Source organism: Mobula birostris, chromosome 20 (genome assembly GCF_030028105.1).
Source record: "Mobula birostris isolate sMobBir1 chromosome 20, sMobBir1.hap1, whole genome shotgun sequence".
Taxonomy (NCBI): Eukaryota; Metazoa; Chordata; class Chondrichthyes; order Myliobatiformes; family Myliobatidae; genus Mobula; species Mobula birostris.
In genome coordinates, this window is record NC_092389.1 from 17,249,245 (window position 1) to 17,271,369 (window position 22,125).

Here is a 22,125-nt window from a genome sequence, read left to right on the forward strand (position 1 = left end):
TACATTTATTATCAAAGCATGTATGCAGTATACAACTCTGAGATTTGTCTTCTGCAGACAGCCATGAAACAAAGAAAGCCACGGAAGTCTTTCAAAGAAAGCCATCAATTCCACCCCATGCACAATAAAAGCATTTTGCGCAAACGGCAACAAGAACGTCAAACCCCATCATGCGCAAACAAAAATCGTGCAAATGGCAACAAGAACATTAAAACCCAAACCTCTCTTCACGCAAAAAAAACAAATCGCGCAAAAAGTGCCTTCCCATCTTCAAAACAAATTAGCTGTAAATACAGTCTTTACCTTCATTCAAACATGTCATCAAAGAAAATATGATAAGAAATAATAGAAAATAGCCTTGAACAATTAGCCTTCAGAATATTTTCAGATGCTTTTTCAAATCCTGCAGAAGAGTGTTTGCAAAAAACAAACTTTATTGATCATGTTGAATTAAATGATTTCTGTCAGAATGGTAGTTGAGGCACTGCAACCAGTTGCTTTACGTCCAAGAATGGAAAGGAACATCAACTAAATTTCTTGTTGTATCTTTATGGATGCTTGATAAGTACAAAATCTAACTCATCTGAGATGGTCCCATGGTTAAATAATCCAGCAGCAATCATTTTCTAGGTTTGTCACTCCAAGAATACTCTTGGAACTATATTTAAATGTTATTTATCTTTAAATAAGAAGAATAAGGACATTTAAAAAGAAAATGGCGACTGTACCAGCTTTACTTAAATATTTAATTTTATTCTGAATTTTAAAATGCATGAATTTTACTGTCCTGCAAGTAATCAGGATGTGATTGTGCAATTGGATCACTGATCAGATGTATCAAACAAAACTTCTTGAAGATAGACATCAGTTTTAAAAACTATGGCAAACTAAATTTGTAATATATTGAACTGTTCTCCATTCCAAATTGTGATGGCATTTTAATGATGCACTGATTGGTGGTAAACCTTGTAGAAAATCTTCCCAAGAAAACAACCGTTCCCCTTTCAGCAGTTTAACATGTTCAGCTGCTGTTTTGGAAAGGACTGTGGATTTGATTTATGTTATTTATGATTTCCTTTAGTTAACTGTCTTCTCTCCTTCCCTTTTACCAACTCTTGCACATAAGATCCTTTAGTGATGACCCATTTTACCTAAGGAACCTTAGTTGGAGCACTCTAGTCTTACACAGTAGCTTAAGATTTACTCATTAATATTAGATTTTATACATATTAGATCTTCTCATTTTAATATCTATCTTTTGTCATTAGCAATGACATTTATTCAATTTATTGGAGGTAGACTGAAAACAGAAAAAATCTTGCTCTTATTTGGTCACAATGCAATATCTATTAAAAGTAAACTCATTTTAATCCCACATGGGATTTATAGAATTATAGAAACTAAAGAATTCATCAGGTTCAGTTTAGTTAAATCAATGGAAAAAAATCAGCAAACTTATATTTTAAGGATACCATTAAGAACTAAGACTTTATTGCAATGTAATGGGGGAATGAAATAACAACCACAAATAGAGCTACACCCTCTAATTCACGACAGAGTTTTAGAGCTACTGCTGCAAGTTGAATTTATTTTATTTCCGTTGTTGTAGTTTGATGGTATTACTGCAGACGATGAAGTTGATTGTCAGCTAGAAGGTGAAATTGGAGATCTTCAGGTCATTGACAAGAATGAGATCAATTTGTCTGCAAACTCTCCATCTCTGGACTTCAATGATAATGAGGACATTCCAACAGAACTGAGTGACTCATCAGAAACACATGATGAGGGTATGTCATTACACCTGTGAATCTTCTGTTATTTTCAACTTATATCAGTAGGTTTTCCATCACCTCAGATTGGACTGGAGGGTGGGGAAAAATCTACGATTAGAATGACATTTCAACTATTAGTAAATATGAAATAGTCCAATAAAACTGATCAGACGATATTGATCGTATCATGTTGATCGACCATCATGCTGAAAATGTGAACTTTGTGGGAATTATTTTAAATTAGCCAAGGCACGTTTTGCATAATTTTATCCAGCTTGACCTGCTTTAAAACTGCATGGGAGCAAAACCCTCTCACCTTGGGACAGAAAAGAGCAGTGAGACTTTTACAAATAAGTGAAATTTTGCATGTAAAATAGAGCACAGCAAGCATTTTTAAAAATATGTTTTTTTTAAATTTTATGAAATATTCAGAAGCACCCTTGTTTATTTTGATTATCTCAGAAGCGCGTAAATTCTAGAATACTTGCCCCACCATAATTTAGCGAATGGAATCACAATTATGAGCACCAAGTACAGTTGGGAGATGTGATAAAACTGGAGTAAACATGACACTCATTACAAAATTTTGTCCTGTTTTCACTTTCATATTTCCTGTCTCCATTCATTTCAGTGGGACTAACTACAGCTGATTTTAAAAAACTGAAGACAGGTATGGAACCATTGAGTTTAACAATAAACAAACTTTTGAAGATTTTAAGATTACTTAATAGATCTTTTTGTGTCTTGTGAATATTTTAAAGGTTTCATACCTATAAGGGGAATTCAACCCAATTTAAAAATCAATGGACAAATTTAATAGCATACTTAGAAATGCAAATTCTACTGCCAAAATCCCCAAATTAATTAAATGTTTATTTATTGTTCACATTCAGGATAGTAATCTCAGATTACATAGCTAATCTTTAGAATTGCTGCACAAACTACTCATTTGCCTACAGTTAAACGTGGCAGACATTCCTCACAGCGTTTCATCCCTTCATTCCCTGAATTATACATACACAACTGGCTGCTAAAGTGGAATTATCCACTTATAACTTAAGCTTTCCACAGACAGCACATTTTCTGTCTCCACCCAGTTCCCTCTTTCCCAACTGATTAGCAGTTTATTTCACAATTTTATTCCAACTGGGAATTCTGGCAAAAAATATTATGAAAGGATTTTTCTTTTTTGTAAATTAATGTGAAGGAGCTTTTGTGGAGAGTTGCAATTATATCATGAATACAATAATAAAGTTAAGGATTGTGTTGGTGAGTAGATATATCGCCTTGTTTTAATTTTAAATGGGGTTGAAATTTCCTTCTTCCAAATAAATTGGGCATTTTACTGCATGTAAGCAAAGATATTAGACAAGTTACTGCATTTGTGACGCAGTTTTACTTTTTCAATTCCCTACGTTCATAAGTGACTTGCAGGTTGTTCTAAGTAAAAGAAATGAGCACATTACCACTGCAATTTTTTTTTTTTTTGATTTTCAACCTGCTTTTGTAGTGCATGGTTGTTTCTATCTGTTTTAAACTGAGCCCCAAAGTTGACACATGATGTGGATCATTTACTGGTAATCAATTCAAGCAAAAATGTATTTTTCTTAATTGCAACTTTAAATTATAATACAGGAGTAGGTTTTCACAAGTATTCAAATTATAAGAGTGATAGTCACCAAAAAATGATACGTATGGATGCTTATTAGACAGCACAGAATTCAAAACAAATTGCCTTTTACTTCTGAACTGTAAAAATAAATCAAAGGCAGTAAAGGCTTTGTGTTGATTGTTCAGGACATATAGACATTTATTGATGAATGTTATTAACACTGCTAGGCAAAAATGTGGTCAGTGACTTTAATTGTTCATTTTCCTAACAGAACAGTGTAATGAGTGGAAAGTTAATTTCTCATTTTCTGAGAGAATAGTATAATGAATAGATAATCCCTAACCCACATCCTACACCACTGAGTAGGACAAGGATACCTGACTCATAGGACCACCTCCATCTGCAAAGATCCCTTCCAAGTTGCCATTACAGTGATATTGCTGCTCTTAATCTCAGAACTCTTTCCCCAAAAGCAGTGTGGGTGAACCTTCATTAGAAGGACTCCAGTGGCTTAGGAAGGACAGGAGATAAATGTTCCTTGTCTAGATTTTTAAAAAAAAAAGCATGAATATTAAAAAAAATTAATGTAATCTTTGAGCTTCTCCCATCCAATTTATGTTGACTTTAATATTGCTTCTGGATGGGAAATAGTTTCTTATGTAACCAAGAGAGTCAGAGACATCGTAGTTTTGTTCTATTGAGTAATGAAGGGATTACAAGGAATGCAGCAAGCAAGCATGCAGTTAGTTAGTTTGAATTATCAGAGCAGGAGAACTTACCATCTGAATATCTCCCTAATGGATCCATAATTATTGAACTGCTGTAACTGCATATTAGGATATGAGGCCAAATAAAAGAAAATTTAAGATTCTTAATTTTTCTGAATATTATAATATCCAGGCAACAGTATATCATGTAGTTTTCTAGAGCAAAGTAAATTTGTGTCTGATCTTATTTTTAAATCCATGCCTTACACCAGGTGAAGTACAAGCATTCTACGAAGACCTCAACGGCCGACAGTACATTAATGAGGTTTTTCATGTGAATGTGGACAAGCTATATGATTTGCTCTTCACTGACTCCCAGTTCCTACGAGATTTCTTTGAGCAGCGACGGTTTACTGGTACACTAGTTTTCATTATACCTCGTTAATTGTACCTGGGGAGCTCCCTATTTCCAAAAAAAAGTCCATTTTTTGTAAGACCTAGAAAAATGGGAAAGAATTTTCTTTCAATTATATCTTGATATCACCATGGAGAATGAAGATGAGTTATATAGTTTGACATTTTTAGTTCTGAAAGTGTTTAAAAATGGAAAATGATTCAAATTGTAAACCCTATCCCTAACCCTAATTCTGCAGATGCTAGAAAATGCTGGAAGAAGTCAGAACGTCAAGCAGCATCCCTGGAAATGAACAAACTGTCAATGCTTCAGGCCAGGACCCTTCCTTAGGATGAGAAAGGAAGTGGGAAGATGCTAGAATAAAAAAGTGTGGGGAGGGGAAAGAGGATAGCTAGAAAGTGATAGGTGAAGCCAAGTGGGTAGGAAAGGTAAAGGGCTGGAGACGAAGGGATCGGATAGGAGAGGAGAGTGGAGCATAGGAGAAAGAGAAGGAGGAAAGGCATCGGGGGGAGGTGATAGGCAGAGAAGAGGTAAGAGACCAGAGTGGGAATAGACCTTTTTATACTGGCTATCTACCCCCTTTCTTTCCAGTGTAGATAAATGGTCTCAACCCAAAGCATCAAATGTCTATTTCCCTTCTGACCCGCTGAGTTCATCCATCTTTAACGTGTCTTATTTTATAACTTAATATGTCATTGATAGAGAAAGTTTTCAGCTTGAGGTACTTATTAATTGCCAACTTCAGTTCAGAAATTTCATTTTGATGTATCTGCTTTATCGACCCCTTTTTTGAGACGTAGGTGGAAAAAAAAGTCATTTGGATACTGTTTACTAAAGAGCATTAGCTTGATTATTGTATATTGTTAAACATTATGTTGTTTATATTTGTATTGAAATGTTGTCTTTCATACAAATTTCTTATTTCTCTTTACCCTGACTTAGAAACATTTACATTTGATAATTTGACTTGTGACATCTAAAGTGTGAGAGCACCTTTTGATTTCATACATAATTTCAAGTGTTTGCAATGTTATATAGAAGACTCAATACCAGATGTAGTCTGAAGGTAAAATTAGAGGAGAGGAAATAATTGAATCACAGCTTTTATGCATAATTCAATTCCCAATTTAAAGTCATCCATTCCATTCTTTATTATGGGGTTTTGAATTAATGTTATTTATAATTAAATCGCAAACATTAAAGCAAATGGGGAAACACAGTAAAGGAGTCAGTTGGAATACAAATTTTTTCATTTGCTAAAGGCAGAAGAGTGTGAAGGTACAAAATTGAAACACAATAATAGAGCATGATGAATTTTCATGGTCACGGCAGATATTAAATGTGAAAATTAACACAAAACATGCTTAAAAATGACTGACACAAGTGTTTTTTGAACAAAAATTTCAAATGTAGCTTAGAAAAATAATGCATCACAATTTTTTTCAAAAGTTATAAAATAAATTTTACTGTATCAGAAATCCACTTTTCACTTTTATGGTACAAATATATATTTCCCAGCTGTTTATGAAAAAACTTAATACATTATTCAGAGTGAATGTTGCTGTGTATATTTTCAAGTTGAAATTCTAGAAAAATAAAGACTATCCAGTAAAGCTGATCTTATTTCTCTCCAGACATGGTTAGTCATCCCTGGAAGAAGGAAGTTAATGGCAATCAGACTCGGGTGATATTGTATACTATTGCTCTCTCAAATCCACTTGCGCCAAAAACTGCCACAGTCACTGAGACCCAGGTGAGACATCCCCATTGAAGTTGGTGCTAAATATAACTGTCCTCATTATTTTAAACTTTAATAGTTCTTTCCCAGACATCTCATTTCATCTTCTTCATATTTTATGATACTGCAGATAGCTATAGGCATTGGATTACAGTAGGTACCTTGGAGCATTGGAAATTGCATACAGGTTCCCAAACACCAGGGTGGAGCCAGTAATTTAAGGTTTCATGCAGCTAAATGACATTGTTTTGGAGGAGTATTTCTTGAGGATTAATCTTGGAACAAGCAGTTCCCACTGGAAATACCTAACCCCTGACAATCGTTCCATTATACTTCATGTGATCTGTATCCTTTGAATTTTATTTTCATTACAGACATTGTACAAAGCCAGTCAGGAGAGTGAGTGTTATGTGATCGATGCAGAAGTAATCACTCATGATGTTCCATATCATGATTACTTCTACACAATCAACAGATATAGCCTTACACGAGTTGCAAAGAACAAAAGCAGGCTGAGGTAAGTATCTGTTTTCATTTGGTACAATTTTTACAGTAATATATTGACTGAGTCAGTGGCACCTTTTGAATCTGGCAAGTTACACAGAAGTATCTCTGGTTACAGTATTCATATCTTTATGTTTCTTACTCCAAGGCAGCATAATTTAAAACCACACTCTGCCAAAGTAGCTAATCAATGCATCCCCTAAATTTGGATTGTTAAAATCTAAATGCAGTGGCAATGAGTACCCACCAGTGAGTTATCATGTACATTCCTAAGGATCATCCAGGTGGATGAGTTGTTGGAAATAATTTGGATAATTATGGCACAATATTTGGTAATATAGAAGTTTAAAGGTAAAACATGAACTTGCTTCATTTTATTTATCATCCTATAAATATTGTAAACCATCACAATAGTCTTCAAAATTTTGGAGAGTAGTTCAAGAAATAGTGTCACATCGAGAACTAGCAAAAAGTTTATGGAGTAACTGCAAATAATCAACAAAAACGGCTAACTCAGAAGATAAGCGACACACACAAAATACTGGAGGAGCTCAGCAGGCCAGGCAGCATCTATGGAAAGGAATACAGTCAGCGCTTCGGGCCGAGACCTTTAATCCTAACTGGGGGGGGGGGGGGAAGATGAGGAGTCAGAGTTAGAAAGTGGGAGGAGGAGAGGAAGAACCACAAGGTGGTAGGTGAAACTGGGAGGGGGAGGGGTGAAGAAAAGAGCTGGGAAGTTGATTGGTGAAAGGGATACAGGACTGATAGGGGGAACCTGATAGGAGAGGACAGAAAGCCATGGAAGAAAGAAAAGGGGGAGGAGCACCAGAGGGAGGTGATAAGGTGAGAGAGGGAAATTGGAATGGGGAATGGTGAAGGGAAGGTTGGGGGCATTATTGGAAGTTTGAGAAGTCAATGTTTGTCCCATCAGTCTGGAGGCTGCCCAGGCAGAATATAAGGTGTTGCTCCTCCAACCTAGTGTGGCCTCACCGTGACAGTAGAGGAGGCCATGGACTGACCTGTTGGAATGGGAAGTGGAATTAAAATGGGTGGCCACTGGGAGATCCCACATTTTCTGGCGGATAGGGCGTAGGTGCTCAGTGAAGCGGTCTCCCAATCTGAGTCGGGTCACACCGAAGTACAGGTGGCCACACCAGGACCCTGGATACAGTAGCTGACCCCGACAGACTCGCAGCTGAAGTGTCGCCTCACCTGGGAGGACTGTTTGGGACCCTGAATAGTAGTGAGGGAGGAGGTGTAGGGGCAGGTGTAGCACTTGTTCCACTTGCAAGGATAGGTGCCAGGAGGGAGATCAGTGGAGGGGGATTACCTGTCCCTACACCTCATGAAACCTGAGAACAGATGTGGCAGAGACAGAGGAATTGAGGGAAGGGCGTGGTGCTTTTACAGGAACCAGGATGGGAAGAGGTATAGTCGTGGTAGCTGTGAGAATCAATGGATTTATAATAGATATCAGTAGATAAACTGTCTTCAGAGATAGAAACAGTGAGATCAAAAAAGGTGAAGGAAGAGTCAGAATGGACCATGTAAATTTGAGGGTAGTGTGGAAGTTGGAGGCAAAGATGATGAAGTTGAGAAGCTCCGCATGGGTGCAGGAAGCAGGGTGCCATGACGCTGAGCTCTTCTTATGCTGCCTCCGTCTCCATGCCTACTTCTTCGGCAAGAAATCTTCGCGCCACACCGATGACCTCTTCTGCCATCTTCAACACTCCTCCTCTTCCTGGACACCCCACTCTGGATCTTTTCATTGCTAACTGCCAACAGTACATCAACTGTCTTGACTTCACCACTCCTCTCTCTAATTCCAGCTTCACTCCTTCCAAACACACTGCTCTCCACTCCCTCCACACTAATTCTAACCTCACCGTTAAACCCGCAGATAAGGGATGCTATAGTAGTCTGGCAGACTGACCTCTGCCTTGCTGAGGCCTGGCAACGCCTGTCCTCTTATTTACCCCTCAAACAGGACCCCACTAAGGAGCACCAGGCCATTGTCTCCCACACCATCACCGACCTTATTGACTCTGGGAATCTCCCATCCACTGCCACCAACCTGATAGTTCCTTCACCCTGCCTTCCCGTTTCTACCTCCAACCAAGATCCACAAATCTGACTGCCCCTGAAGACCCATTGTTTCTGCTTGTTCTGGCCCTACTGAACTTGTATCTGCATATCTCGACTCAGTTTTATCCCCCCTCACCCCGGTCCAGTACCTTCCTACCTACATCCATGACCACATGCTCTGGATCTTTTCAATGATTTTAAGTTCCCAGGTGCCAATCATCTTATTTTCACTATGGATGTCTATTTCCTATACAACTCCATCCCCCACCAGAAAGGCCAGAAAGCTCTCTGTTTCTTTCTGGATACCAGACTCAACCAGTTCCCTTTCACCACCACTCTCCTCCATCTGGTGGAACTTGTCCCCACTCTCCTTCTGCTCCTCTCTCTTCCTTCAGACAAAAGGGGTAGCCATGGGCACTCGCATGGGTCCCAGCTTTGCCTGCCTGTTTGTTGGCTATATGGAACAGTTTATGTTCCAAGCCTACCCAGGTATCTCTTCCCAACTTTTCCTACGCTACGTGGACAACTGCATTGGTGCTGCTTCCTGCACCCATGCGGAACTCATCGACTTCATCAAATTGCCTCCAATTTCCACCCTGCCCTCATATTTGCCTGGTCCATTTCCAACACCTCTCTCCCCTTTCTTAATCTCTCTGTCTCTATCTCTGGAGATAGTTTATCTATTATTATCTATTATAAACCCACTGGTTCTCACAGCTATACCTCTTCCCACCCTGTTACTTTTAAAAATGCCATCCTCTTCTCTCAATTCCTCTGTCTCTGCTGCATCTGCTCTCAGAATGAGGTGTTTCATTTGAGAACTGAGATGTTGTCCTTCTTCACAGAAAGGGGCTTCACTTCCTCCACCATCAATGCTGCCCTCAACTGCATCTTTTCCATTTCACGCATGTCTGCCCTCACCCCAACCTCCTGCCAGTTCACCAGGGATAGGGTTCCTCATGTCCTCACCTACCACTCCACCAGCCGCTGCATCCAACACATAATTCTTCATAATTTCCACTAGCTCCAGCGGGATCCCACCACCAAGCACATATTTCCCTCTCCACTCCACTTTCTGCTTTCTACAGTGATCGCTCCCTTCACAACTCCCTTGACCATTTGTCCCTCCCCATTGATCTCCCTCCCGGCACTTATCCTTGCAAGCGGAACAAGTGCTACACCTGTCCCTACACCTGCTCCCTCACTACTATTCAGGGCCCCAAGGAGTCCTTCCAGGTGAGGCGGCACTTTACCTATGAGTCTGTTGGGGTCATCTACTGTATCCAGTGCTCCCGGTGTGGCCTCCTGTATATTGGTGACCCCAATGTAGATTGGGAAACCACTTTTCTGAGCACCTATACTCCGTCTGCCAGAAAAAGAAAGATCTCCCAGTGGCCACCCATTCCCATTCCGACATGTCAGTCTGTGGTCTCCTCTACCATTGTTTGGAGTAACACCTTATATTCTGCCTGGGTAGCCTCCCGACTGATGGCATGAACATCGATTTCTCGAACTTCTGATAATGCCCCCCACCCCCCTTCACCGTTCCCCGTTCCCATTTCCCTCTCTCGCCTTATCACTTCCCTTTGGTGCTCCTCCCCCTTTTCTTTCTTCCATGACCTTCTGTCCTCTATTAGGATTCCCCCTTCTCCAGCCCTGTATCTCTTTCACCAACCAACTTTCTAGCTCCTTACTTCACCCCTCCCCCTCCCAGTTTCACCTATCACCTTGTGTTTCTTCCATCCCCCCACCCTCCCATACCTCCTAACTCTGTCTCCTCATCTTTTTTGTCCAGTCCTGATAAAGGGTCTCAGCCCGAAACATCGACTGTACTCCTTTCCATAAATGCTGCCTGGCCTGCTGAGCTCCTCCAGCGTTTTGTGTGTTTTGCTTGGATTGTCAGCATCTGCAGATTTTCTCTTGTTTGTAATAGAGAAGATATATTAGTATTTTTCAAATGTTCCAGGACAGGAAATAGTAAACGTGAGATTATTTTTTACTGACTTTCTCATTAATCCTGGGTCTGAAAGGTATCCCTCAATAATAACTTTGCAAGATACTTTTTGCTGTCCATCACATGTAAAGTTAATTGCTTCTTATTCACAAAACTTGGAGTGGATACTTAGAACTCTGCAGTTCTCTCAATTTCAGAACTGAGATTTATAGATTTTTCATGAATCCTAGCTATTAGTGATTATGGAAAGAATGTGAGTAACTAGAATTAAGGCACAGATCAGCCTTGATCTAATTGAATGGTACAATTTGTTCGATGAGCAACACTGCCGCTTGCCTCTCCAGTAATCCTGATACCTTCCATGGCTACTTATAAAACTGAGAATATACTCTGAGATGCTCTCCTAGGAGCATTAAATGCTGAGAAGGCAGAAAGGCATTCAAAAATGTTGTTGTCAAGATCCCAATATGATCACCAGCTATTTGTACATCTAAAGACAAATGGAAGATTGTAGTTTTAAAGCATTAACAGTTTTCTTCAAATAATTGTTGGACCAGTTTGTCATCCGATTACAAATTTGATTTATGTTAATGGGCAATAGAACAAACAAACTTATTGCACTTGAGCAATGGTGAGATCCAATTAATTCATGCGGACCTTAGGTAATTTAGACAGGTAAATAACTTTTATCACATTTTTGTCATGAGATTGCTTTTGTAAATGAAGAAAAGTAAGGTTTTGCAAAATAACAATTGTTCGTGTATTTTTAATGAATAACTGTAAACTTCTTGTATGCAGGATATCAACAGAACTGAAGTATAGGAAACAGCCTTGGGGCTTGGTGAAATCGTTCATTGAGAAAAATTTTTGGAGTGGTTTAGATGACTACTTCAGACATTTAGGTGAGGAATATTTAAATTTCGTCTTTGATGACAGGTAATCAACCCAAAAAGCTAATAAATGCTGAGCTTATTTTCTCTCCCCACAGTTGCTGCTTGACCTGCTGTACATTTCCAGCATCTTCAGTTTTGTTTCAGGTGTCCAGTAGTCTTTTGAATTTGTAATTTTCGCCTCAATTTTATTGCCAGAATACATCATTAGGCAACCTGCCAGATTTGATCATCTATTTGGCTTATAATTCTCATAGTTAGTGTCAGCGTCACCACTTTGGCCAATACAGCCAAACTGGATCCTACACCATATTTACGAGTGTAGTTCCCTTTGAAGAATGCTAAGTGTTGATCAAGTGCAGGAACTTTACATAATCCCCTTAAAATCAAGGTGAGCATCAAGATTAGTATCAGCAAACACTAAGAGAGAAAGCTTTGTTCTTGGAAAGAAACATTCTTTGAACAGAAATGAACAGTTGGAACAATTAATTTTTCTGCTATTGTAGTGTCATTTCTGGTTAGTATTTAGTAGCCTGGTCCTGAATGCTAAGTGTTCACAAGTATCCTATCAGTGTTGCCCTGACAGTTGTATTGAAATGGAAGTTGACAATACTTACTATGTACTTTAATTTTACCTGTGAATATCTACACAAAACTGTAGTGACCTGTGTTTAGTCGTGGCCGTCAGTGCTCTCTGTGTAAATTTTGTATGGTTTCTGTATGACTGCTTGGGTTTCCTCTCAGTGCTCTAGTTTCCTCCTATGTACCAAAACCAATTAGACTTGAAGTTTAATTGGTTACTATGAATTACCATTACTGTAGGTGGGTGGCAGGAGCATCATGGAGAGTTGATGTCGTATACTTGGATTTCCAGAAGGTGTTCGATAAGATGCCGCACAAGAGACTTATAATGCATGGAGTCAGAGGAAGTGTATTGGCATGGATAGTGGATTGGTTAACTGATAGAAGGCAGAGGGTTGGTATAAATGGGTGTTTCTCCGGTTGGCAGTCAGTGGTGAGTGGGGTGCCGCAGGGTTCGGTGCTGGGCCCGCAGCTGTTTACCATTTACATTGATGATTTGGAAGAGGGGACTGAGTGTAGCGTAGCAGAATTTGCTGATGACACTAAACTGAGTGGAAAAGCAAATTGTACAGAGGATGTGGAGAGTATGCCGAGGGATATAGATAGGTTAAGTAAGTGGGCCAAGATCTGGCAGATGGAATACGATGTTGGTTAATGCGAGATCATCCACTTTGGAAGGAATAATAGAAGAGCAGATTAAATGGTGAAAGATTGCAGCATGCTGTTGTGCAGAGAGACTTGGGAGTGTTCATGAATCACAAAAAGTTGGCTTGCAGGTACAACAGGTTATTAAGAAGGCAAACGGAATGTTGGCCTTCATTGCTAGAGGGATTGAATTCAAGAGCAGGGAGGTCATGCTGCAACTATACAGGGTACTGGTGAGGCCGCACCTGGAGTACTGTGTGCAGTTCTGGTCTCCATACTTGAGGAAGGATATACTGGCTTTGGAGGCAGTGCAGAGGAGGTTCACCAGGTTGACTCCAGGGATGAAGGGGTTAACCTATGAGGAGAGATTGAGTCGCCTGGGACTATACTCTCTGGAGTTCAGAAGAATGAGAGGGGATCTTATAGAAATGTACAAAATTTTGAAAGGGATCGATAGGATAGAAGTCGGAAAGTTGTTTCCATTGGTAGGTGAGACTAGAACTAGGGGAAATTGCCTCAAGATTCAGGGGAGAAGATTTAGGACGGAGATGAGGAGAAACTGTTTTCCCCAGAAAGTGGTGAATCTGTAGAATTCTCTGCCCAGGGAAGCAGTTGAGGCTTCTTCACTAAATATATTTAAGAAGCAGTTAGATAGGTTTTTACATAGTAGGGGAATTAAGGGTTATGGGGAAAAGGCAGGTAGATGGAGCTGAGTTTACAGACAGATCAGCCATGATCTTATTGAATGGCGGGGCAGGCTCGATGGGCCGGATGGCCTACTCCTACTCCTATTTCTTGTGTTCTTATGTTCTTATGATGGGCATGTAAGAGTGAATAGGTTACAGACAACTTAGTAGGAGAATGGAACTGAAAGGAATACTGTGGGCATTAGCATATACTCAGTGGACCAAGTGCCCTCCTGTGTGTCTGAAGGAAACTTGGAGTATGAAATTATTGTTGCAGTTACAGACAATTAAGTCAATAAGAAATTCAACCTGAAACCTTATCTCTGTTGTCTTTCAAGACATGCTGTCTGAATAGAGCATTTCCAGCCAATGCTGTTTTCATTTCAGTTTTCCAGAATTTTATTTAAAAAAAATCCAATTAATAGACAGTAATTAATGATACAGCTCTTCATAAAAGAAATGAGCCGTCTGGAATGTGCTAGTAGTTACAAGTAGCAAGTAGACCTTAGGATGCAGATTCTGAGACGTTGACCCAACCTTTTGACAGCTCTCTTCTATTGAGGAAATTGAACTGTCTTTAGTAATCAAAAACAGTTCAAAAGGGTTAAGTAATTTTGAAAATATAATTTTTTTAAAAAAGTAATAAATTTGCTTTAAATGTATTTAAGTGATAGACCTTAACTAAAGATCTTAACATTCAGCAGAATAAAATTGCCTCTTTCTAATTGAAGTAAGAGAATGGGTTTGGGGAACATTCACCAGCCATGGCTGTTTTATCACTGAGGGGATGAATATGAGGTGTATTCAGCCCGTCATCTTAGCATTTCTAAGCTCTGTACCTGAACTTAATTGATTCCAGTGCTTGAGGGGTGGACAAATGCCACTCACCAGGATTTCTCAATGGAGCTGGCAGATAGTGAGCAGCAAGATTTTGCCCAATATTTGGTTAAAATGCCACCATTTTCTTTAATTTTCTGTGGGTTGAAAAAAGTTGTAATTTGTTTTTGCTACAGATATTGAGCTTGCAAAAGTAGAAAAACAATATGCTGCTGAACTGCACAGGCAATCTCCAAAAGATAAAAACAACAAATCATCCACAATTCGGCGGAGAAAACGACCTCACATTCATGTGCGAGGCCAGCACCTCGATGAAACCGCCAGCCCTGTTACCACACCAACTGACGAAGAGGTGGGCCAGAGGATTAAACATGTGGCAGGTAAAAAGGAAATCTAGAAAATTGAGTCTCAAGTCCCTTTTACTTTTTTTGTAGCCTCATGAATCATTGTACAGCTACTGAAATCTGAAAGGATTTGCATTTTTCCTTCTAGTAATTCCAAACACTTTCCCAAATGCGAGAATACAAAAAATGGCATTTGTTATTTCCATCTATCATTATTATCCATCTATAGTTTCTCTTGGCAAGATGGTGCTGAGTCACCATCTTGAGCAATTGGCTGTACCTTACTTGTTTTGAATTGTGTTTCATATGGTTTCTCACTTAGAATGAACATAGTGAAAAGGATGACACTTCGACGAACAAGTTGTTTATTTTTACTCCTCTGGCTTGAAGCAATAGCCACAAAATAATTAATGGAACATCTTAATTACTTCAGGATTCTTTCTGTTTGTATGATTTGCACATCATCTCCATAATATGTTCTTTCACTTTTTATTATTAAATTACATCTAATTATATGCAAATAAAATCTCCTTATAGTAAATATATAAGAATCTAGTATATACAGTTTTAAATAACTATAAATAATGGGCATATAGCACTGATATATCTAAAAGGAATGAACAAAAGATTTACTAATCCTATGTCAAGTCTGCCAATTCTGTAAACGATTTGTTTACTTTATACACTTCCTATGAGATTTTAAAGGGATTTCTTTATCTCAAAAACATCTGGAAACTTTTATCTGAAAATACAAAAATATCTGAAGACAGAATCCTTTGGAACAAACCTTGCTGCAATTATTTATTTTCCTCACCTTTGAACTTCTGATTTTTCCTCACACTTTAACTCCAACTTTGGTATTTTGGTAACAATGCTAACAGATGATGACATAGTGTTAGTTGTGAGGCTAGTAGGTTTTCTTTAATTTTGACCTCAGAGATTTAAGGATCTGTAAGTCTTAGAAAAACAATGGATTAGCTGGTTGAATTAGTGTGCATTAATTCGAGTCCAAGTGACATAAAGGGAATAGCTTTGTACATGTATTTTCACCAGAAGGGCTGCTGTATTGTATTACCATATTCTTTAGCAGGGTGGATCATAAATGTGAGCTGAGCTAGTAATACTCACATCTTGAAAAAAGAATTTTGAAGAAGATTGGACTCGGGAAGAAAAATGTGAAGAAAGTAATAACTTGTAGTTTTCACTATCTCAACACGACATATTACTTGCAGGAATAGGATTGTTTCTGTCAGAATTAGAGAAGTAAATATTATGACAGTAAAAAATTACTTAAAAGTATTGATTATAGGCCCTAACAAATTTAACACATCAGTTCTTAAAATAATAGGCAAACATGGCAAACAATACAAGTTAATTAGCAAGAATTATCTAAATGACCTTGCATTCATTTTGCACATTAATAGCAGTGGGGATAATTGCTTTTATGTTTTACAGTATGATTTGATCCGTTATTGTAGCTCTGGGATCTGTTCCTGAAATTTTTGCACTTTATGTCTGCATTTAGATTTTCAACCGAGTTATTATATAGGACAATTTAGTCAGGTTATTACAAGATGTTTCCAGTCTTAACATTCAAAAATTGTCTGATAGATGCATCCAAAATATCACTTTCTGGCTTCTAATTTGACAGGTTCCACTCAGACAAAACACATCCCTGAAGAAATTACAGGAGGAATTCAGCTTTACAGTGTTTCCAAGTTATTGCTCATCATTACCTTTGTGTAGGTAACATTTTTATGAGATGCTTTTGCTGATCATTTTATTATACCATTTCCTGAATGCCTGGGGTGTATATAAGCCCATAAAACTGTTTGGTAAATACATCCAGGGAATTTTCAGTTGTTGGAAGCATATTTTGGAAAGATTCCCTTGATTTTATTTGATCTGCATTCATTCCTTTAATGCTGGTACGGTCAGTATTTACTGCCCATACCTAAGTTCTCTTGAACTGAAGAGATTGCAGGTCTACTTCAGAGAGCAGTTAAGGATCAACCCATGCTGAGAGTAGAGTCATATGTAGACCAAACTGAGCAGGGAAAGTAGATTTTTTCACGAACCAGATTAGTGTCTATCGCAATCTATGGTTCTAAGCTCACTATTATTGATGCTAATTCTTAATGTTTATTCAATGTTCATTAAATTGAATTTAAATTGCTTTCATGCTATTTCAGTTCTTGTCTCCAGACTATTAGTCTAGTGCTCCAGGTTACTAAACAGCACTGCTTCTTTGAGTTCAAATGGTATTAACTATATGCCTTTCCTCAATATTCTCAAAGGTTTTGCTGGGGTGAAATTATATCCTAATAGATTGTGAGTAGGCATTTGAGTTAATGAGAAAGGCATAAATTGATCATCACATAAGCAGTAAAGAGAGAAATTGGGAAACGATATAACGTTTTGTCAATAATAAAAAAGATGAAATTTTATTGCACATGAGCTTTGTGTGTGCACAGTTTAAGGGCTGGGAGTTTGATTAGTCTCCATGATGGAAAACATTCCTTTTGCTTTGAGAGTTGAAGCAGCAAAATCTTCAAAAAAATGACAGGATGCTTGAAACTGATATGATAGCTTTCATTTTCTTTTTCCTATAACTGTAGAATGAGAGACACCAAACCAGATTTCATTATTGTGTCTGGTCGGTGCATTCATATTTGACTGAAATTTGGCGTAAATTCAAATTATGAGTGATTTGTGGCTGAGATGTTTTAAAGTAGTCTTGATGAATAGCTGCATTAAAAACAGTAATAGAAGCTGTTTTATAATAAAATGGAGATAACCTGTAGGGAGTGAATGAGCTTTGTAAATACCACATGAATGTTTAACAGTGGAAAGAGGATCTTCTAATGTTCCTTTACTTTTCTGTGAAGAATAATTAAATTCTGCAATATATGGATTTGAAACTTACCAGGAACACATAGCAACTTATATATGCCCTTGAATATATTCATATTCATTGAACATTATAATTTATGTCAATAGTGAAGTTAATTCACTTGTTCATCTAAGGTAGTGAATAATTTTGTAATTTCAAAATCGGCATAAGCTTCTGATCAATTTCTGCTGCTACATCATTAGCCTTGCAAAAACTGGAGCCTGGCATCATCATACCGTTAGTTTCAGGAAATTGCTGTTTTCTCTTTTCAAACTGACAAATTGGAGCCAATTTTTACTGATATTAGCTTCCTTTTAGTTTTAGCAATTCATGTTCTCATATTGCAAAGCATCTTCTATGGCCTAGAAAGGCAGCAACTGAAAACTGTGGAGTCACAATCCTCTGGGATTTTTTAACGAACAACTCTACAATTCACCATTCAATGTATGTTGCCAGCCCAACATGGGAGAACTGGTTGGAGTGTGGCTACAAAAATATAGCCTCATTTCCAATGAATGTGGGCCATATTGTAGAAGTTTGGGACTCCTTAACATTGAATAATTGTTATCTTCTATAATAAACACGGGGAGTGCATGAACTGCTCGTATTCTTTTCTTGAAGGGTTAAAGCTGTTACAAACAGTTTCAAGGTTTGACTAAATATATTTTACAGAGTATGAAGATATTTAGAGTTTTCTGGGCCATTTGCAGTCAACAGCCCTTATATGCACTAAATTATGTATGTCTTTATACTTTGTCAAATTTTCATGATAAAATTGGTTTATTTTGACTTATCTATCATAAGCTGGGATACTGCTTATAAGAATTGAATGTTCTGATTGGCATGTTGTGAATAAATAATGTAGGTGACCTTCTGCATTTGAGATAACAAGCATCAGTAATTGATCTAATCACTCTGTGATGTATAGAACAATTTTCCTTTCTGATCACTATTTTCCTCTTCTGTTTTCTGCTCTCTTTAGGATCTGTTTAAGGTACAACTATAGTTATTTCACAGTCTCTTAAGTTATGCTTTCTATGAGATACTTGCTTAAAAAAGGGGCTTACTTCTAACTCGCTTAGATAGAGCACTTAAAACTCACTGGAATTAACTTCAGCTTAGAAGAAGCCTGTATCCAATTTAAAAGTCAGATTGAAAGAGTAATGTTACTGTACAAGTTGTTTTCTGAAATCTCAGTTGCAAGTATGGTTTTGAAAAAACTCAAAGTGCAGCAGATATTACTATTTTTTAATTGAAGAAACACTGAAGGTTTGCATTTTGTTTATATTTGTAGCCTCAGTAGCTAGTTCAGGCTCTTGAGTAACACATACAAAATGCTGGAGAAACTCAGCGGGTCAGGCAGCATCTTTGGAAAGGAATAAACAGTTGACGTTTCAGACCGAGACCCTTCATCAGGATTGGAAAAGAAGCCAGAATAAGAAGGTGGGAGGAAGGGAAGGAGTACAAGCTAGAAGGTGATAAGTGAAGCCTGCTGGGTGGAAGACTGGGTATGAAGTGAGAAGCTGGAAGATGATAGGTGGAAAAGGTAATGGGCTGAAGAAGGAGGAACCTGATGAGAAGGAGGAGGGGCCCCAGGGGAAAGTGATAGGCAGATGAGAAGAGAAGTGGTAAGAGAGGTGCCAGAGTAGAGAATGGAAGAAGAGGAAGGAGGAGAAATTACTGATAATTAGAGAAATTTCATGCCATCAGTTTGGCCTCATTGTTGGCATACCATTGGATGGTTTGCAGTTGTCCTCCAATATCTTACCCAATTTTCTACCATTTATACAGTACGTATGCCATGACTAAAAGTTTCAATGGACTAGACTTGTTGAATGTACTCCACTTTCTGCAGAACATTTCTAATGGAATTAGGAACAAGAAACACATCTAATTTCCTTTAACAACAACCCAACTCACTCAGTGCAAACCAGGCACCTTGGAAACCAAACCTACAGGAAAATAACCATGGTCCTCTCTGCCTGCTTACAGTTGTAGAGCAGATATAGAGTGAGAAAGGTATATTTATGTAGGGTGTTAACAGATTTCCGAGAAAATTCTCAAAAAGCACTTGATGTTGAATGATTACATAGGCAGTGCAGCACAGAAACAGGCCCATGTTGTACCAAACTAATGACATTGATAACTTGATTGGTAATCAGTCTAATCCCCTCTGCCTGCGACATTTCCATATCAAGTTCAAATTCAAGTGTATTGTCATCTGACTGTACATACAGTATACACAACTAAATGAAACAACATTCCTCTGGACCATGGTGCATCCTCAAGCCATGTAGCACACATAGCACAAAAAAAAACAAAATATTACCATAAATAAGCTAATAAAATATAATTCAAAATGCATGTAGTGCCCAGGACAGGCAAACAATAAAAATACCTTTCCATTTCCTGCACATTCACCTGCATTTCTAAGAGCCTCTTGAATGCTTCTATCATACTTTGAAGTGCAGTTGCTATTGAGGTGTGGCAAATGAATAATAATTCAGTGCCGAAACAATGTAAAAGTGTCTGTTAATATTTAAAGCAAGTATGTTTGCCATCATAGAGTAGGAATATAGACATCGAGTCTGCTCCGCCATTTTATCATGAGCTGATCCATTCTCCCATTTAGTCCCACTCCCTCGCCTTCTCACCATAACCTTTGATGCCCTGGCTACTCAGATACCTATCAATCTCTGCCTTAAATACACCCAATGACTTGGCCTCCACTGCTGCCCGTGGCAACAAATTCCATAGATTCACCACCCTCTGGCTAAAAAAATTTCTTCGGATCTCTGTTCTGAATGGGCGCCCTTCAATCCTTAAGTCATGCCCTCTCGTACTAGACTCCCCCAATATAGGGAGAGTGTCAGATTATTTACACCTGTATGTCTGATTTGGCTTTGAGTGTGGTCATGGTTTACTAGTGACATAATTCAAGGTACCCTCTTCTGCCTCATTTTCTTAAGAATCTTGGTTGGTAAGAAGCCATCAGACACTTAAAATTAACATGACTAAATACCAATTTCTATTCATTGAAAGGAAGATCAAAACTTCTTGCTACCATTTTTGTTTCTTAACTTTAGTCCTTCCTCTAATGTCAGTCACTACTACCAAACTAGGATCAGCAGAAATAGTTTCTATCTACTCCATTAAGATCTCCTTCTCTTCTTGAAAGCTTCAATAAAATCATCTTGTTAACTTTTGGTTTATAGGAGTCATAAATTTACACCTATTCCTTACCTAAGGTTTAGTATGTTGAACAGCTCACTGTATCCTATCTCATTGGAAAGCTGTAACATAACTCCTAGCCACTTGTATTCCAGTTTCTCTGGATAGAAAAGCATACAATCTCTGAATGTTGCTTTCTGCTGCTATCCATAAGTTTTAAATAGTTTAAGTGACTGTCCATAATTTTCTTTGGAATGTCACCATTTCTTGCTTTTTATCATTTAAAAGTTACTCTTTTATTCTTTTCAGGTTCAAGATGGCAGACTTTCCACTTAGTCTTTTATTTAAAACATTTGCAACAGGGTTGTCCATTTGTTTGTTATCTTTTCGTTATACTGTTTGCAGCACTGTCTCTTGGTGTCATTGGCAAACTTGGAGATAAGACCACAAGACATAGGAGCAGAATTAGGCCATTCAGCCTACCAAGTCTACTCTGACATTCTATCATGGCTGATCCTGGATCCCACTTAACCCCATACACCTGGCTTCTCACCATATCTTTTGATGCCCTGACCGATCAGGAAACGATCAACTTCCGCTTTAAATATACCCATGGACTTGGCCTCCACCGCAGTCTGTGGCAGAGCATTCCACAGATTCACTACTCTCTGGCTAAGAAAAATTCCTCTGTTCTAAAAGGTCACCCCTCAATTTTGAGGCTGTGCCCTCTAGTTCTGGGTATCCCCACCATAAGAAACATCCTCTCCATATCCGCCCTATCTAGTCTTTTCAATATTCGGTAGATTTCAGTGAGATCCCCCTCATTCTTCTAAATGCTTGTGAGTACAGGCCCAAAGCTGCCAAATGCTCCTCATATGTGAACCCCTTCATCCTCGTGAACCTCCCCTGGACTCTCTCCAATGACGACACATCTTTTCTGAGATATGGGAGCCAAAACTGTTGATAATACTCCAAGTGCAGCCCGACTACTGTCTTATAAAGGCTCAGCGTTATCTCCTTGTTTTTATATTCTATTCCACTTGAAATAAATGCCAACATTGCATTTGCCTTCTTTACCACAGAATCAACTTGTAAATTAACTTATTGGGAGTCTTGCTTGAGGACTCCTAGGTCCCTCTGCACCTCTGATGTTTGAACCTTCTCCCCATTTACTATTCTCCCCATCTCTTCACGATTGTTCCTTTTACCAAAATGCATTATCATACATTTCCCAAAACCGTATTCTATCTGCCACTTTTTTGCCCATTCTTCCAATTTGTCCAAGTCCTG

The 22,125-nt window shown here is 38.4% G+C and overlaps 1 protein-coding gene across 15 annotated transcripts in view; it reads left to right on the forward strand.

Annotated features, from left to right (window-relative positions):
- The window catches only part of gramd1ba (GRAM domain containing 1Ba), a 600,767-nt gene that overhangs the window by 556,540 nt on the left and 22,102 nt on the right, over positions 1 to 22,125 (forward strand). For 13 of the 15 annotated variants that reach the window (XM_072238333.1, XM_072238338.1, XM_072238327.1 and 10 more), the window contains 8 exons: positions 1,610 to 1,787; positions 2,404 to 2,442; positions 4,364 to 4,507; positions 6,141 to 6,259; positions 6,619 to 6,761; positions 11,586 to 11,689; positions 14,604 to 14,807; positions 16,423 to 16,513. In XM_072238333.1, coding sequence (XP_072094434.1) covers positions 1,610 to 1,787; positions 2,404 to 2,442; positions 4,364 to 4,507; positions 6,141 to 6,259; positions 6,619 to 6,761; positions 11,586 to 11,689; positions 14,604 to 14,807; positions 16,423 to 16,513 — 1,022 coding nt within the window. The remainder of the gene's footprint in view (positions 1 to 1,609; positions 1,788 to 2,403; positions 2,443 to 4,363; positions 4,508 to 6,140; positions 6,260 to 6,618; positions 6,762 to 11,585; positions 11,690 to 14,603; positions 14,808 to 16,422; positions 16,514 to 22,125) is intronic. The other 2 variants (XM_072238331.1, XM_072238332.1) reach the window with 1 other exon arrangement.